This window comes from Rhyacophila brunnea, unplaced genomic scaffold (genome assembly GCF_057557595.1).
Source record: "Rhyacophila brunnea isolate RB1 unplaced genomic scaffold, BYU_Rbru_1.0 scaffold_1, whole genome shotgun sequence".
NCBI lineage: Eukaryota > Metazoa > Arthropoda > Insecta > Trichoptera > Rhyacophilidae > Rhyacophila > Rhyacophila brunnea.
The window spans coordinates 5,051,216-5,071,755 of record NW_028232751.1 but is presented as its reverse complement, the minus strand read 5'-3'; the positions used below and the strand labels follow the sequence as shown (position 1 = coordinate 5,071,755).

At 34.6% G+C, this 20,540-nt stretch overlaps 1 protein-coding gene across 1 annotated transcript in view; it reads right to left on the bottom strand.

The window, feature by feature from the left end:
* The window catches only part of LOC147079397 (PDF receptor-like), a 126,021-nt gene that overhangs the window by 192 nt on the left and 105,289 nt on the right, over window positions 1–20,540 (bottom strand). The window contains exons 6-10 of the mRNA XM_085960406.1: window positions 18,239–18,462; window positions 13,247–13,316; window positions 9,026–9,111; window positions 3,198–3,381; window positions 1,087–1,217 (exon numbers count right to left, since the gene is read on the bottom strand). Coding sequence (XP_085816532.1) covers window positions 1,087–1,217; window positions 3,198–3,381; window positions 9,026–9,111; window positions 13,247–13,316; window positions 18,239–18,462 — 695 coding nt within the window. The remainder of the gene's footprint in view (window positions 1–1,086; window positions 1,218–3,197; window positions 3,382–9,025; window positions 9,112–13,246; window positions 13,317–18,238; window positions 18,463–20,540) is intronic.

The window sequence follows — 20,540 nt, the reverse complement described above, 5'->3', positions numbered from 1 at the left end:
ATTAAATGCTTAAATGCCAAGAAAAGTTAAATGTGAGCAGAAAGCTGTATCGCATCTTAAGGGGGATATGCACCGCGTAGGTCAAAATGGACCTTTTATGCTATTTTCAAAGCATGATCCTGGACATTCCTTAAACGTTGTAGATAATCTATTTATATAATTTTAAAGCCTTATTATCCTTTATATTTATTTTAAACATGTGATGACTGCATAAAGTATTTTTATTAGATAAAATAGTATTCTTTTAAACCTCTCGCTCAAATGTTTTAGAATATAGTCATATTTCAGTACATCCAAGTGCAGTTGTGTTAAAGATTTTTTAGATTTACTAATTTTTAAACGCATTTACAAAACTATTAGTAAAATTAATGTTTACTTTATATAGTGACATATTTACGATAAAAAATAATATTTAATAATGTTTGTGATCCCAAATTTGATAAATTTGTGTGTTTATCTGACTTATCTGATCGACCCGCCACGCCAGGCCCCTCATAAGCCTGGACCCCCAGGCTAAATCCCTGTCAGCCCCGTGTCTGGAAACTTGTACGTATGCAGTTCGCCGTATCACACTTCACCGTGAAATGTTGTATCGGAAATATATGGCCGTATGTTAAAGACTGTCCAACCTCTTTGGGTCGTATAGTAGTGGCATAAAATTCATGCCTAAATAAAACACGGTTCTTGTCGGTTTACACTTTACAGGAAGCCAGCAGCAAACAAATTTTCAAAATAGCCGATATACTGGATTATTTGTTAGGTTAGGTTGGGTTTTCATTCTTGAATTCATGAATTTTGCTAAAATCAGCAATGAAAATTGAATTAATATTCATATTGAATCTAATAAAATTGGAGACCGTATAGTAGGTATATGGTCATCTCTTTCCGATAGAAAGCTCATGGTGAACTGTGCCACGGTGAAATGTTTTACGTACAATTTACGTATAACCTGATGCTACTGACCTGCATGCTATTAATACAATTAGCTGAATGAATAAATTCTTAAATACTTTCGATATAACCTTTACTTAACTAAGAATTCTTAAATTATGTACCCAGCAATAATAATAAATAGGTTGTAGTTACCTTTGCGCCAATGCCTCTCGCCTATTGTTCTCGGATGAAACATAATGGAAAGCAGAACTTCTTCGGAATTGGGCCCGCTGATCTCTCAAGTCCATGAAGAGTGACACCTGTTTCATCACGGCTATACGCACCTTCAGATTAAGATTTTTCATTAATCACAAAGATAAAAATAGGTTACTTAAATTATTGCACAAGCAGTCACATTGATAAATAAAAATAAGTATTTAATTTTACTTGTAAATTGTAATATAGTAAATAGTCTAAATACTTTTGTACTTAGTATTCGAATGCCAATGCAACAAAATAGAAAAAGTTGTAATTTTCGAGTAATTTAATTTAATCAATTTAAATTCTTAAAAAATTAAAATTTAAAGCAACAGATACTTTTTATTCTTTAATTTTTCTTTATACAATAGATGTTAATTAATCAGAAATCAGTTAATTTTAACAATGTCGAGTAGTGTCGTAGTATCTATATGGAAAGGTTGAGAAGCGATAATATATAGGTTTATAATCTATAGCCATTGCGCGATTTATAAGCGTATTGTGTTTGAGCATATTAGGTTATTTGTAAGAGAATAATATTATAAACAGATAAATCATATAAATCATAATTAGTAAGATATAAAAAAATAATTCCAACACTTTGTTTAATTAACTATTATTCAATTCGCTATTTTATGAATTTCAATTTGATTAAACAATAAAATAGTCTACAAAAACGGTAAATTATCAACATTGTAGATGGGAAACATTTGCAAGATTTAAAAGATAACAGTGAAGATTTATATGAAAATGTTTGTATGTGTTTGGGGTTGGCGAGTCGTCATGCTGGAACTCTATGTGGCGATGTAATATAACAATGCTTTGAAGATCGAGTGTAAAATCAGTTAGAACATCTAAAAAGACGCAACATATTTACAAAGAACATATTTGTAGCAATGCAGAATGATTATAGGATTTGTAAAAATATTGAAAACGCACAATCGCACAAGACAAAATACGTTATCATTTGCAATATGCTGACATTAAATACCTATATTAACGCATTAAGCAACGCAAAATTAGAATATATTCATTCAAGGAATGTTGGCGAGTAGGTATATTACTATGAAGAAAAGAAAAATCACATTCGAAATGACAATTCAATTCAATTTTCAATGACAGAAGCGCTGGAGAACGAGGAGTAGTTGAGGAAGGTTTTATGTCATGTTGTGAACGTCTTAAACTTATAATTTGTAATGTTCACAATATGTAAAATAAATAAATTGAATTGAATTGAATTGAAGCAAGGAACAGTGGCACTTTTCCATGAAGCAGATGAGGCGTTCGCTTCGTAAGAAAGTATGAATGTTTTCAAAAGATGCTGCGTATTTTTTACAATATTCGTGGAAAAATGATAGCAGCACGACTATTGTATTTCTTAGAGACGAACCTCATTGCCAGTGGCATGCTAGAGCGCGTGGCCCGAGAGCCATAAAAACAAGTGCCGTTTATGCCTTCTGCGTCATGCGCCTAACATACAGCTTCTAAGAGCCACCGGACCAAGGGACACCGGTGTCACGCTCGAATATAAGAAGGAGGCCTTTGTATTCGAATAAAGGGGCCATTGTATTATTTTTATGAACGCCCCAGAGCTAATGAGTCAATGCATGTCCGGTACACTTTTCCGTCGGCCGCTACATTCTCAAGCCGCCGATACACTTGTTTTTATTACCGTAGCCAGTTTTATGTTCTAATTTATAACGTGAAATTATGCGTTGACTAGTTAGCTCTGGGGTGTTCATAAACATAATACAAAGGCCCCTTTATTCGAATACAAAGGAATCCTATATACGTAAAATTTAACCTTTTCAGTCGAGGAATTAAACTAAATTATCACATTTAAAATGCACATATTAAGTGTAATACCTAAAAGTGTAAAACATAATATATTGCTTATTACATCAACTGAAAAAAATACATCTTTTGATTGACCCACCTTACTTCTCCGACCCAAATATTATCATGAAATAAATAATATAGCATTTTAAGCGCTTGCGACAATTACAATTATATTAGTAGGTACATAATAAAATAATATTGCGGGTATCGAAATGTTGTAATGTTACCTCTCCGTTAAGGAAGCAGTAGACCAGTGCGATGAAAAATCCTTGGAAAGAAGTGAGGAAGTGCGTGGTGTAAGACCAGAGAGCGAATTCCCAGGGGGCTCTCTCGAGGGGGGCCTGCGTCATGTTCAGCAGATTTGTGATCCCCAGCAATGGGAGAAGGACTACAGCAGCTCTAACCGCCTTTCTGTAATTTCGAAAATGTGCATAACGAATAAGGCTCACGTGACTTGGTACTTTGACGTTGTGATGACTTTTAGGAAGTGGTAGGAAATATATCTATATGCACATTAGAAAAAACTGTACTTAACGGCAAATATAATATTAAATGTTAATCAATGGATCATTCTAATAAATTATTAACAACTTATAACGTCTGTACACGTGCATGGATTTACTTGCAGCAATAGTGTGTCTTCTAAACCATCGCGATAATACCTGTTTACAGGTAAAGGTGACGCAGTCAAAGCCTCGGTAAAATCACAAAAAAACCAAAAAAAAGGTAAAGGTGCTGATTGTCTTGCCAATCTCATTCATCAAGAGTAAGCGAGTCGCGATGTTGTCATTTTATAGTACTATTTGACAGGTCGTGAAAATCGGATAACCTCAAAATGAGTGCGCGGTGTAGTTCGTTTTTTAGAGGCAGGTTCACCATTATCGTTTTAGATATTGAACAAATCCCAGCTGTCGTGTGAAAATTCAGAAGCTTCCGAACTCTTTTGATTCATGCGTGCAATCTTGCAACTTGCATGATGATACATTTTTACACGTGCATATTCTTGTTATGGCCGTAATAATACGTACTGTTAGCAGTAAATCCATGCATGTGTAAACGGGGTATTATATTTGGATAATTTTCGCATTGAAAAGGAATAATTTTGAAGACAATATTATTATCATCAATGACTTTATTTTGATTTCTTAGGTTAGGTTAAATAAGTAACATAATTATAATGTTAGGTGAGCATAGAATTATACATAATCAAAAACTAAGTAAAATCTATTAATAACATGATCTAATCCACTGTTATTTTCTTTGACGTTAATAATTAAATGGGGGCCTTTAACTGGACTTTATATAACCTAACCTAACCTCGTCCTTCGTAACGTAACTTCGTCCATATAAAAAATAGTGATTTATTGTATTATTTAGTATGAAAAGTGTGTTACTTCAATATAAATATAAATAAACACTATGATTGTGCATTACATAACGTCTATAAGACTTCATATTGGTAGATATTTTGGTGGCAAAACGACACTTGAAAATTTTGCTCGATTCGTCTCATTGTATGATTTACTTTTTATGAAAAAATTCATATGATTTTAAAAAGTTTAATGGTGTTTTATTATTATTTAAATCCGGAAAATTCATACCAATGTCAACAGCCCTTTTAACGACAATGTTTAGTTTTCGTCCATATTATTATGATGAAATTTTATTTAAAAAAAATCTCATATATAGTATGAGTTTAAGAGAGAAATTAATACGAGTACTTATCAGCAACGTCTTCTTGGCTACGTGTTAAAACTGTAAACTAACATGCTCCGCCCATTTTTAACCGCACTTCCATTATAAACTAACAAGCTTAGTAGACAACAGCGCCCAGAAGCATAGCCAAGAAGATGTTGCAGAAGAGTAGTTATGTAATTATTATTTTTAAATACATACTTAAGTATAGCAAATTTGAAAATAATTTGTTGTCTTTTGTTAACATAAAAAATGCATTATTTAAGATGGATTATGAAGGCTAATCTCAAAATCTTGGGTTCACAGCCGTTTCCTACCGAGATTTCGGGACTAAGAAATCGGGTAGGATCCCGTGGTTGCAAACCATAGGTGGTGCTGCGAATACCACACAGTTAGGATTCATTGGGAATATGGGGATATTAACAATATGGGTCATGGCCCCCACATCCTGAAGCGGGCCTCCAGGCTAGGGTGTTTGGCGGTCCCCTACCTATCGCTAAGGGTAAAGGCAGTGTGACGCAATGCAGTAGCGTTTTCCAAATGGTGTACGCGCTAAAGTTAGGTGTTTTTTAGCATTTTTTGTATTTTTAATATGTACCTACCTACATCCATTTCAATAATGGAGTTGTTAAGTATCAGCACACAGTTAAAAATTGCATCGTGCAATTAAATTTTTTAATTATTAATATCATTGATGTCAAATAGCGCCCCGCCCCGCAGGCGACTTTTTTTTACTATTAGAGCGAATTTGTGATCTGTATTTATCTCACTTATCTGGTCAACTCGTCACGCCGTGCCCCCAGGCTAGAGCCCTGTCAGCCCCCCCTTTGTGAGGGCCATGATATCGTCATCATCAGGGGCGCGACAACCCGGTGTGGGTCCTGGCCTCCTCCAACAGCTCCCTCCACCTGTCCCTATCCAGTGTGGCCGCTTTCCAATTTGGTACCCCCAGAATACGGCAGTCACTGGCAGCTCCATCCAACCAGCGAATCTTTGGCCTCCCTCTTCTTCTACGTCCTACTGGATTGCTGGACATCACTCTCTTTGCCGGTTCATTGTCATTCATACGGTGCACATGATCTAGCCATCGCAGTCTCCCAATCTTAATTGATTGAACTGCGCTGCAATCTTCGTACAGCCCGTAGTGCTTAGCATTATATCTTCTCCTCCAATTGGTGCCATCCCTGATCGGTCCATATATACGGCGGAGAATTTTTCTTTCAAAGATGTTCAGAGCGAGGGCCATGATATAGGTATTATTAAATGAATATTTTTTTTATATATGCAAAGATTATAATATGCGAGTTCGCGGCCAGGCACTCAGGTGTAGGTAGGTACCTACCTAAATAATAATCACTTTGAAACAAAGTTTTTGTAATTCTAGTATATTATTGTATTATTGATGTTGACAACACTGTTTAGAGCTACACACCCCATTACAGAACGAGCTGTCAATATTATAAATCATCAACAATAATAACTAGGTACTATAAATAAAAATACCTTATTTTAAAACCGTTATAATGGAGCCGACACTCGTGGTGCAGTGCGTAAGGCGCGGCTAGCCTTCCACCTGAGAGTTCTGGGTACGAGTGGCGACACAATATTAATTTATGTGATTTTCTCAAAGCCTGGGTGTTCGTGATTGTTTAAAATTACTAACCACCTTTTTCGTACGAAAAAAAAATGCAGGTCTACGAAGTGAACCTCACATTTATTGGACGTTACTGAATTATTATTTACCAAGCGATACAAATAATTTGTATTATGCATGGTGACTCTAGAGGCAAATTTATTATTTCGTATTCTTATCTCTATAAGGATTTTGCATTGAATACAATTCCGATTACATTCATCTGTCGGGAAACAAATAAACATTGCACAATTTTTTTTCAAATCAAAGATTTTTATACATGTCCATATATTTTGCATTCCGCCGCCGATAGAAAAGGTATACTTCATGGATACCCAACCTTTTTGAAGTTGGTGGGTAGTGGGTACTATTTATCTTAATTTTCATGGCGATCGACTTCTAATAATCGCATGTTGAGTTTTTATGACAAATTATGTTTTGTTCTGCACGCGTCGTTTGCACAATCTTCACGTCGCGTAGTCACGATCGGTTTAGACCGTGCCCCAGTTGAAGTATAGCCTTAACAAGAACACAATATTATCCTTTGCTTCATTGTGAATCACCAAATCTTTGGACCGTATCTCAACTTCTTCCAAAAGAATTTTAAATGTTCTTCTCTGAAGCGATTTACATTGAATATAATTATTAATTATTTTTATTGTAACTTTCATAACATTATCTAAATTTAATATGAAATAAAATTTGAGAAATCATTATCCTTCCAACACAATGAAAGAAACCAACTGAAAAATACTTTGATCACTAAGCCGCTTCATTATAAGCAAGAATCTAGGAAACCCAATTTGTCCTACGACCGGAATACTATTTTTTTCATCGATGTTTGTAAATTTAAAATATGGAAAACATTATTATTTTCAAAATTCTTCTGGTATTGCGGCCACGACGAAATCACTTTGCAACGGTGTTAGTGTCATTTGAAAGTAACGCTACCGACACATAAAAGAGTCGCCTGCACCATCAGGAGAATTTGACACCTTCTACATGTGCAAATGCAATGCAATGACAAACAATCAATTATTATATACTTAGATGTTTGTGATTTTTTTCACACTTTCACCAGAACTGTGTTGATTAAATTGCGCATTTTTTACGATGTGTACTGTCCTAAGTACGTTTAATTTGATAGCAATATTTTTCAAGGGTTCACTGACATCATGGCCCCCACATTCTGAAGCGGTCCCCTAGGCCAGGATGTTTGGCAGGCCCCCTACCTATTTCTAAGGTTAAGGGAAGTGTAATGTTCTACAATAGTGTTCCCCAAATGGTATTCCGCGGAATCCCGCGCTTCGATTGAGTGGTCGGCACACGTCATCATAATATTATTATGAAGCACTGATCGCGACCCGCTTTTGTGGTAGTCAAGTAACATGCGACCCTTCGCCATATTGTATAAATACCTAGCTATTTTTATTAGTCAGGAAACACATTAAAAACAATAAAGTATAACATAAAATACTACACGTGGATATCAATCATCACATCACATCAAGTTGCACCGCACGGCAGCATATTTAAAAATGTAAATATGTTGTAAAAAAAATAGCGCAGCAGGCGACTTTTTTAAAACTATTGTAACTGTATTGACTGGTCGGCCTGCCCCCAGACGAGAGCCCTGTCAGCCCCCCATGGTGTAGGTACTTCAAAGTTATGCCTAGAATGGTTCAGGAACTATTTAAGTAAATAAGTTCATCCCTTTCAAATGTCATTTATATGGATGTGATCAGTAGCGTGCATTCACCACATGAACTGCTCGGCCTGCAACGCCGGGTCCCCCCCTAAACCCGGGCCCTCAGGCTAGAGCCCTGTCAGCCCCACCTTGTGGGGGCCATAACTGACGTACCCAGAGATGACCATTAATGTAGATATCGACATCTTTAAGTTTTGTAAAACAATGTAAATCAATGTTAATAAAAATTATTAAAATAAAAAATAAATGGATACCTACAAGAAAGCCATAATATTACGGCTATTAAGCTCTACACTATTGTCTGAACATGAAAGTTTGTTGTTAGAACCTTAAGAAATAGGTAGTTATCATATTAAACCGTTCTGAGTATGGGTTTATAGCTTGGAACCAATGACATTATTAATGGACAACGCACTCAATACAGTAGCTAGTAAGTAAATTCGTGCATAGCGACATTCGCACATGTATAGGTAGACGTCACGCAATTTCCATTATGCGATATCACGCATCGGGAATTTATAGCAATATCACTTTTATTGTAATGGCGTTAGAACAGTGTTTCTAGTGTCAATGTTCATTTGAGCGAACCCGTTCGAACCGAACCATTCGGCAGACCCGACAAAGAGCATCGGGAATTTATAGCAATATCACCTTTATTGTAATGGCGTTAGAACAGATTATGCCATTCGGCAGACCCTACAAAAAAGTGAGTGTAATTTTTTTTCCAGATGCTTCGTCCATATTAATGTCATTGCTTGAAACATATTATGTCCACATTGAAAAACTCAAATATTGTAGAATCACAAAAAAAAAATGATAAAAAAAACATCGGAGAGTACACAAATAAAAATATTAATAACACACTGATGAAGAAGTAATCGCGCGCTTTATATGAGGCTTAAATTATTATTATAAATGGATATGGATATTGTTAAAATAAAATTACATTGTTTTTTTTTGTCGTTGTATACAAATGCATATATGTAAATGAAAATTATTATTATATTGAAGTTACTTACCTCACTTGATCAATTTCGCTGGTGTGGCTCTGCCGGAGCTTCATCACCAGCACCCGAATTATGTTCAGTAGAAACACAAAATTCAACTGAAACACACAATCATTACGTAAATTAGGCTATGTTGTTAAGATCCAACATAAATAGAGCACACTAAACACAGTCTGACGATACCCACGGTGGCCGCGCGGCTTAATCGTAGGACTATCACGCCGTGGGATCCCAGGTTCGAATCCTGCGTCTGGCAAGTACACATATTGTTTTTCAATTTTTGTATGAGTCAGGGTATGGACCTAATAGGTTGATCAAGTGGCTGACATCCATTTCTCGTAAAACACAAAATCTGTTAATACAAACCTCTACTCTGTGGAGGCCCATATGATCCTATTAGGATCGGACATGGTCGGAAACATTGTTAGTCAAACGTGTTTGTTTTTATTGAACTAAGACTACAATGTGTAGATAGTGTTTGTTAGCTTATAAAATTTAATTAAACCCTGCCTAATCCAAGCCATAGTAGATAATAGTAAAAAAAAATTGTTTATCTATAAAATTATGCCATTGTTCCATACATAATTTTAGATATTTTATAGATAGAATCCAACGATTGTCTCGTCTTAGAGCTATGTGTCCAGCCCATCTCCATTTAAGAAAAGACAATCGTTGAACAAATCTAGTCATCCAGTGGTATCCAAGAAGTACAAAACGTCCGCAAGGTAGACCTAGAGGCCGCTGGATCGATGAAATGATAAAGTTCTGCGGAAGTACGTGGCAACACAATGCACAGGACCGTGAGCAGTGGAAGCAGCTTGAAGAGGCCTTCATCCAGCAGTGGATAGATTCAGGCTGATGATGATAGATAGAATAATATTTTTTAATCGATTATGGTTTGGTTAAGCAGGGCTTGATGAATTAAAAAAACTAACCAACACCATCTGTAATTATAATTACGTATTCTTAATTAAAGGAGAACAAATAAGTATGACTGAAAAAGTGTGCACTATTTTTGTCGGTTCGCCTATAGCATACCTAACTATTATGGTTAGGTTTATGCAGGGTTTAATTGAATTTTAAAAACTAACCAACACAATCTGCAAATTGTATTCTTATATATATATATATATAGTTCAATGAAAACAAATAAGTAGTATAATTATTGACAAAGTTTAGTGTGCATTGTTTATGCCGAATCTTAGCAGCCTACCTACACCCCTCGCCACTGTTATGTGTCTACTGAATAACCAGGTTAAACATTAGCGTCTGACCAAGGATGAATGGCCTCGAGCTGTTGAGTTTGATCGTGTGTTTAATAAAATTGTGTAGATCAAGTCCTAAACTATTTATGTTTTTAGTTGTAATTGATTTGTACCTTGATAGTGACATGATAAGTACCTACATTACTACTGGCTATAATTTTAAACATTTATTGTTTTCTTCAGAATCTCATTTTCAATTTCTCAAGTTATGTGAATCTCGATATTTCATAATAAAAAATATCCATAAATGAGATCTAAATTTTATTGTGACTTCTTTAGAAATGTCGATTTCGACCCATTGTTTAAAAACTTTTTTTTGATTCAATAAATTTATGTTTCCTTTATATTATATTATTGTAATCAAGAGAAGCACGCTTCTAAAATTAACAAAGGACGCATTGTACTCTACCCAATAGTGGCATGTTAACACAGTGACATCATCATCTCTAAGAAAATAATAAATTAATACCTACATATTATTATTTATTACGTAAAACGTCATATAAAACATAGCATGAGACTCATTTATAATATATTTTATGCTATGCTGTGTGTTGACTGACCACTGACCAGCAAAAATAAAATGTACATAATTGGAATTCTAATGGATTCAAGCTCTGTACTATTCCATTTAAGTCGTTTTTTGCGATTTCGCATCTTCAGGCGCCGTGTACATTCACCAAAGGTAAACACACGCTGACAACGAACTCTCTTTACTCTAACTTATATAATAAATCAATACAATAAAGTAGGTAAAAACTCCATTACCTACCTATCAAGTCAAAGGTTACAAAAAATACAATAAACAAATAATTATGAATAGTTGAAGTGTGAGTAAAAAACATAATTAGTAAAAACCTATCTTATTAATAACAATACACTCGATAGCATATTATAATAAATCGTCACAACATAATTGATAGATTTGATACACCTGATAGGTAGGTAATGGAGTTTTTACCTACTTTATTGTATTGATTTATTATATAAGCTAGAGTAAAGAGAGTTCGTTGTCAGTGTGTGTTTACCTTTGACGAGTGTACACGGCGCCTGAAGATGCCGAAAGGAGAAACCCGGGTCGCAAAAAACGACTTAAATGGAATAGTACAGAGCTTGAATCCATTAGAATTTAAATTCAAATTTCATCAAGTACCTTCGGTCGATAGTATTAATATTATATTAGTAGGTAGAAAGGGCTTTTGTCCACAAATTATTTTCTTAGATGGTTACGAATTTTACATAGCAGACGAATAACCCGACTAAATCCTGATTCTGCAAGAAAATGTGTGGAAAATGTACTAAAATATAAATTAGTTCTCTCCCAGAGCTTTGGAAATGTATTTCACTACTTTTATCCAGAAATTATCATTAATTTGTATAATTCTTACTTGATCCCTTGTGGCAAATTGAAGCTCATTGAGACTTTCTTATAATTTCGTTTCTGAATGATATACATTATACAGTATACTCTCAGTAATCCGCAGCTCGATTATCCGACGACTTCTATAACCCGCCGTTATTTTTACTAGTTGAAAGCACAAAATCAAGCTCTATAATTCGCCGGTATCAGATTGTCAAATTCAGTAGAGGGGTTTATTTTGGAAACTTCTCCTTCGTCAAACGTACGTTAATCGCGAAGAAAGTAATGTACCAGGGAAGAAAGTGCCCAACGACCGCATCACAATTATGCTAAGCCATTCAAGAATATCTGCCTCACTGAACAACTGGTTGTGTCAAGTGATATACTGTTTAATATTTAGTTAATACACTTAGTTTATAAATATGTATAAGTAATTTAGTAAATACTTAATTTTGATTATAAACAAAACCATAATTTGCTAGTACAAATATCTCAAAAAAAACTATTTTTACGAAATATCTGTTTTAATTTTTACCATATTATTTTGTATGTATGCACTATAATCGGCCGCTTTCACTAATTGGACACTTGTCTGGTTTCCGGGGTAGCGCATTACTGAGAGAGTACCTACCTACTGTACATTATTTAAACGCAATGGGTAGGTATGTCACCCAATCTGAGATCTGAATCAAATTTGCAGATATCATTTTTCAGGTAAGTCATCAGTGCCATCCGTTGTGCAAGCTATTATATTCTCAAGCGATATATTTGTTTTTCCATAAAAAACATTGACTACGAAAAAGAATTTTACTGTAAGTATGTATATACAAAACAATACATTTTACCTGAAAATTTTCAGGGAACATTCCCTTATCAATTTTTCTTATTTTTTATGAATTTACATTTCTGTAATAACTTATTCAATTTAAATAGTTTTCATTTGTGTTTTCTTTTAATATTACCATTTTATTCTGAATGTGTCTCCCCCCCCCCTTAGAGTATGCTGTCCTGCCAAAAGTTGATTTTTGGCCTGTGGCCCCATGACATGTGCTTTGGTGTCAATGGGATCACATGGCCTTCGGTTGAGAAACACACAAACTAACACCAAAATGTCACAAACTATAAAAATATAATATGAATGGGGTTATTGCAAGACAGTGATATGCCACTGAAACATAGTTTGGAGATATGAGCAATTTAATGTTCTTATTCGTTCACTATTGTAACAGGAAAAATTACTATCGTCATTAAAATGTTCGATATAGGTATCTCACATCTAATTATTTTGTTCAGAGCAGAAGGCGTGGATGACTGACCGATATCAATTTTGACTGACAATATGTCTTATATATTATTGTTATAACCATTATTTTAGCAAAATTTAAATTTGTAAGAACTACCTACACATTGGTAATAATTATTGAGACATCAGTGTATTTAAAAAAAAAAGTGTCTAGTAAAACGTGAGTGTATGCCCTGGGAATTGGTTTTATTCAAAATCAACAAATTCATAATTATGTGGCATATCATTGTCTTGCGATAACCCCTTCATAGGTAGTCGATTTCTTTGGCATAATGTAGGTAAGTTCTCAAATATGATTAGATTACCAATATTACTCCAAGGCGAGGGCCTTCTAGAATCCAATAGTAGTTAGTGAAGTTGTATCCCCACCAACAACTGAAACAAAATGGAAGCATTTTTAAGTATTTTTAAAATAATCCAGGCATATGTAGGTATAGAAACAAGAATAGAAATATCCAAATTTTATTTTCAATTCAACAATCATGTTATAAGTTATGTTATAATTATAAATAACACATTTTATCATTTATATCAGTATCACAACAACCAAGTTTAGTATTGCAGTTTCTGATTACTGCCGTTTTTGTTCCTGCGGTACGCAATACGAGGATTGTATTATACCTATGTCAGGTAAAATAATGATAAGAAATGAAGTTAGAATTACGAATATCACGTAATATAATATATTATGAAACATAATCTGTTACTAGGCTACATTAACATTTTTAGACAGTTGAGTTAGTTCATTTTTAATAGGTAGCTATAGAAAGTAGACAACCTCTAATAGTTTTGTAACAATGGAAAAACTGAATTTCGGGTGTTGATAAAACATTATTTTTGCGTGGAAAAACTATTACACCAACCAAACAAAGCTTGAAAAATATTACGGAGACTCTTCGCCATCTATTAAAATGATTAACAGGTGGTTTACCGATTTTCGTTGTGTGCATTCAAGTACAAGTGGTGCACAAGATTGGCAAGACTGTTGGCATGCCAATTGAATGGGTTTAAAACATTTTTTCGTAATCATTTTTATATAAAAAAAGCTCTCCGCAAGATGGTGGCCGCGATTGCTCACAATCGGCAATAAATGCACACGTGTGACAAAGTCAAAGGCATATTTGGATGAATTTCTGCGTCGATTTATAGCTGTGGACAAAACATGGGTCCATCACTGTACACAAAAGACGAAGGAACAGTGGAAACAGTAGGGCCCGTTTCAGACGGGACACCGGTGTCGCGCTCATATTTATAATATAGGAGGCCTTTGTATTCGAATAAACGATCTTTTGTATTATGTTTAGTTAGTTAGAGTAGTGGTTAGTTAGTTGAGTCAGCGCATAATTTCGCGTCATAAATTTGAACATAGAACTGGCTGCGGTAATAAAAACAAGTGTATCAGCAGCTTGAGAAAGTAGAGGTCGGCATAAAAGTGTAAGTACTGGACACGCGTTGACTCATTAGCTCTGGGGCGTTCATAAACATCATGCAAAGGACCCTTTATTCGAATACTATATTAATACGAGAGCGACACCGGTGTCCCGTCTGAAATGGGCCTAGGATTCTCCTGGTGAATCGGCACCGAAGACGGCAAAGGTGGTTAAGTCGGCTGGAAAAGGGGGAAGGCAATTACCGGGGAATATTACTGCAATTTGTTGAATTGTTTCAATAATGTTTTAAAGGGAAGTCGACCGCATTTTTTGATGAAAAAAGTTCTCTTCCACTATCTAGACTAAGACAATGGACGACTGCACGCGTGTGTAGGGATTGCAATAGCGAATGAAAATATCAATACCGGTTTTTATACTTATTGAATACTGGTATTAATACCAGTATTCGTTAAAATGTAAGTACTTACATACTTATCAGTAAATATAGCTATTACAATCTCTTGAAAAACATAATATTATTGATAAAACATACCTAGGTAAGTACCTACATTTATTATAGTGACATTTAAAAATACGTATTAATCACAATATTGTAGAATTGGTGATTTTTACAAATAATTTGAATATATTAATAATTTCAACTAAAGCCCTCAAAAAAATAAGTGCAGCTGCAGGAAAAGCTTCTTCAATTCAACACTGTAATAATAATAATAATAATTTAACATTTGTTATTTCACCTATGATGGATTCAGTCAACATTTTGCATTTTATCAGCACATAACTTATATACACTCAATTGAATAAGAAATAAAGTACAAACTAATGAAGAAATAACATTAAATTTATCGTCAAAAGCGTAAACGAGTGTGGTTTCTTATTACCGAAAATTTAGATATTTTGGATAGAAAACCGGTAGGTATTTCGGTATTCATAAATACTCGAATATTGCAATCCCTACGCGTGTGTCGCGTCCTTGGAAACATTGGATGAATTTAAGTATGAATAATTGTTAACTTATCGATAACATTCCACACATTTAGCCCTATGCGACTATTTCCTATTTCCAGATTCAAAGAAATGGAACGTCGGAAAAAGATTTGGCACTAACAATGAGGTCATCAATGAAAAAAAAACCTAGTTTTAAGGCCTTTTTGTAATATTATTAATAACTTTACTGTGTTCCTTGCTTTTACTGTACAAGGTGGCTGTTAGTAATTTTGAACAATCACAAACACCCGGCTATGAGAAAATCACTTAAATATATTGTGTCCTCATCGGGAGTCGAACCCAGAGCTGCCGGGTGGAAGGCGAGCGCACCACGGAAGCCGCCCGAAAGGTTAGAGAAATCGTGTTATTTGAAATAGATCACAAATAAAATGTTTCGAGCTAAAAGGAGATAAAAAATCATTCCTTGGTTCATTTTTACCAGACTTATTATAGCTACTACCTACCTCGTATGTCACAAAAAGTATTATTGTTGGAACTGATCGTATTACGTACGGGGGCCCGTGTGCTGTATAATGGTCGAAAATACATATCACAAAATGTTGTCAATTGGAAACACCAATGTAAAGTTTACTATTATATATTTCTATATAATGTTAGATAGCCATGAAATTAAACATGTAAGTAATAATTAGGTCGTGTCGACAAAAGAATAATTTTAAAAAAGTGCTACAACTACCAACACTTAACTATATAAGTTCCGAATATGGTTTTATTCTCAATATTAAAACGACTACGTTTAGCCATGAGTGGTATTCGTATATTTTATGTAATCATGAAAATATGTTTACTTAGGTACCTATATAATGAGAAAACATCGTGTCCGGAAATTTGTAGGTATGCACTTCACCGTGACATATTGTATCGGAAAGATATGGTCGTATATGAAAGACCGTCCAACCTCTATGGGTCGTATAGTACTGAGATAAAATTAATTCATGTCTAAATAAAACACCCACGGTGGCCGCGCGGCATAAGCGTTGGACTATCACGCTGTGGGTCTCAGGTTCGAATCCTGGGTCTGGCAAGTACACATATTGTTTTTCAGTTTGTGTGTGAGTCAGGGTATGGACCTAATAGGTTGAGCAAGTGGCTGACATCCATTTCTCGTAAAAAAACAAAATCTGTTAATACAAAACCTCTACTCTGTGGAGGCCCATATGATCCTATTAGGATCGGACATGGTCAAAAAAAAAATAAAAAATAAAACACGATTCTTGTTCAAGAACAACGCGTATTTTTTTCATGACTGTGCTATAGAGATGACCGTATAGTATACTGTTATCTTTTTCCGATAAGAAAGCTCACGAAGAACTGTGCTACGGTAAAGTGTGTAAAATTTACATGGAACCAGAAAACACATGAAAGAAAGGATGAACAGGGCATCATAATGACATACATATACATATTTTCAATAAAATCTAGAACAGTGGCTCTCACGTGAAATTTAACTGTGGCCGCATAATTGACATTAATAGTTCTATGGAAACGTCTGGTGGCCGCACCAAATTTCACTATTGTTGTGATTGAAAAAAATAAAGCTAAATTTTATTTACTAAAAAAATGTTTCAATTTATTTATAGACAATTCCATTTAATAAAAGTCATTTTAGCACATATCTATTTATTTAAAAATAATGCAAATGGAAATTCCTCAATTTCCAATGCGAGCCGCATGGCTGCTTCTAAGTTTACATTTCGTCGCTATAGGATTGGTTTCCCGAATATCCGTTGTTGTCGAAATCGACCTTTTAATTCAGAATGTTTTTTTTTGTATTTAATTGGACTAGAACCATCCCTTTCTTTAAATTACTTTGTAATGGTAATGAATACATCATTCATATGCTGTAAAAATAACACTTTAAATATCTCCATGTATTTAAATATAGGATTATGAAATTTGTTTTTCGTCTCCTGAACATTTGGTCTATTCGGGAAACCAATCTACAGCGACGATTATTTGTCAACTGACATTAATATTTGTTTTTTATGAAGTGCATTACACTGAATGATCTTTCACAGTATACAGTAGTAGGAAAAATCGACAATATTAATAAAGCAATTATTGTCAATTCTTTGACTTAACTTTATTCTCAGAAAGGGACTATTTCACACAATATGATCTCATCACAAAAACACATTATGAATCATTTGAGCGTGGAAAGAAATTTAAGATAAGTCATGTGGATTCAACCAATTTCATAATTTTATAAATAAATTTTTGAAACATTATTCTGTAAAACGTTGGTGGCCGCACATGAGAACCACTGGTCTAGAATAATTTATTTTCGACTGTTATACGGCACAACTGAATAGGTGATTACAAAAAAACACACTATTGAGTTTATTTAACTTTGTTCTAGAAAATTGCGTTTTTATTGTGGAAACCCATTTGTTGTGCATACAAGCTTTGGAAAAGTCATATTGGTTATTGGATGCGAATAAGCTAATTGAGAAAATGACTTGTACCTGCATTAATTTACAACCAATGCCTGGGGACATCTAGATCCGACATTGCCTCCCATCGAAAATAATAATATAAGTAACATATTAATTATTTAGAAAAAATCAACCACCTAAAACATCCAAATACGTAGGTAACGTTGTTTGTTGGGGTCTAGGACGATTTGGCGCCGGGACAACTGGACGCCACGCAATTCGAAAATAAATAGTCGTTTGGTGGGTAGTAGGTACTTATCGTACCTACTTTAAAAAAATATACTTAATATTATTATTTATATTTCAATTATTATATTATGATTTAATAGTTGGTGAAAATTTAAATATGCACATGTAAATAATGATTTAATCGTGCATATGTTTAAGTTCCAATCCGCAATAAAAAAACTTTTCATTGAGTTGCCAATTAAGACGTATTAAAATATATTTTTGATATACTCACTCTGATGTACCATTTAGGTAAATTCCTGTGGTAACGGCCCAAGCTGAAGTGAGGATGACAGGGAATCCCCAGCCCATGGCATAGTATAGGCCGTGATACTGCCGCTCCTGGAAGACCGTCACCGTCACCATGTTGTGGAGGTACATCCCCTCGATGAACATCCACATAAACATGGCGGTCCTCGCGTACTCCAAAAGAATATATGAGCCTTCGCACATGTATGGCTGCAAGAGAGAAAGCGTATTATAGGTATTATATTGTGATTATGGCTATCCCCTACTCACGACGAGGGACGGCAAGGTTTTCCTCAAATGCCAAGAAAAATAATTTTGTTCATAACCTCATACAGATCGTTGTTCCCTATCGTCTGAGAAAGAAGTCGAATGAACTGACCGAATGATGCAAATAAAAAAACTCTCTTAAATATTATGTGACATCAACTATTATTATAAAGAGATTTTTGAATATTTTCGTTCATAATGAAAGTTTATATTTTAAAATGCTTTCCATTTCGTTTGATTTCAGAATAGATTGTCCTCTTTTTATTACAACGTTTTTATTAGCTCGTATTCTTGTTTGTCCAGTACAATTTTTTTCTTGTTTGTCCAATACAAACCTTGTTTTAACTAACTTCCCGACTAGCTAGACATTTGAAACTTTTCGAATATATCATAACACGATGCCAATGCATTTTTTAATCTTTAAATCTTCAAGTAGAATTTAATTCATTTTCAGTTAATTCTGTTTTGTATGAAAAGTTATTTTGACACCATTATTGGTTGCTAGGGGGTCCTAGCAACTAAATTATTTATATATACGTGCGTTACTATGGAAATCAATATGACATGACATTTCATTATTCAGTATTTCTATCAAGTACAAATTTTTTTGATCGTTTAAGCTAGTCAAGTCAAGTTTATATGATTCAACAGAAAATTTAAAAACGTTGTAGGTACTTATATGAAAAGTTCTTTTTATCTTGTAATTATTATATTTTTGAATTGCCAAATCCTAGATACCTAGCTAACAATATTTTGATTGGGAAACATTTGTTTGAATTTTGTATGGCATTAGTTTATATTGATTACAAAAATACCAGTGTATTGACACAGGTATTTTTGTACAATCTTTAGGGAGTAATCAGCTGTTAACAAAATGTGACAGCTTTAGGATTCTATTATTATCAGTATGACAATTGAAGACATCCTTATGAAAGGGGTCTATACGCATTAATATGTACCTATATATTATATGGAGAGGTGTATGTTGGGCATCACGCGAAAGGACCGTAAGAGAAACGAATGGGTTAGGAAGCAGACAGGAGTACGCGATGTAATAGACGTTGCCAAACAGCTGAAATGGGGATGGGCGGGGCACATTGCTCGCCGAAAGGACGGCCGCTGGACAAATGCCGTCATCCAGTGGTACTCAAGGGGCACGAAACGGCCACAGGGTCGCCCTAAAGGCCGCTGGATTGACGAACTGGTAAAGTTCGGCGGAAATACGTGGCAGCGAATGACACATGACAGAGAGAGTTGGAAGAAGTTTGGGGAGGCCTTCATCCAGCAGTGGATTGACCCCGGCTGATGATGATGATATATTATATAATTATCATGTTTTTGTTAAGTAAGATAAATTATGGCCCCAAAAGGGGGGGGTGACAGGGCTCTAGCCTGATAGAAGACCTGATAATTGAGATAAACATACATCCAAAATTTGCCCTACTGCGGAAAAAAGTGGCCTGCGGCGCTATTTTATTTATAGAGTTTTAACATTTTAAAATGTTTAGTTGTGTGATGCAATTTTTGATTATTGTGTGTCGATATTCGACAACTCTATGATTCAAATGGATTTATTCAACAATACAAAAAAATCGCTAAAAAAATACACGGAATACCTTTAATTTTACCTGAAACAACGATTCTGTAAAAAGTCCCACTGTCTTTAAACCCTAGCGGTAGGTAGGGGGGCCCGCCAATGATCCCGGTCTGGGGGCCCGCTTCAAGATGTAGGGGTCATGAGGTAGGTAGTTGCAGTTGATAGTCGCTATGTCAAAATATATAATAATATATTATATCGATCAATAAAGCGACCTCGTGCGAAGCCGGGTAGTTTAGCTGAACAAAAATATAATATAATAATGATCGCTCCTACTACCTACGTCTACCTATATTATTATGTAGGAACTTACATGATATTTAAAAATTAGGAAACTACCAAATACAAATGTGGCATGAAAATTAATTTAAAAACAGATCATTAATAATTAAAAACACGAAATTCAAAATTTCATTCCATATTT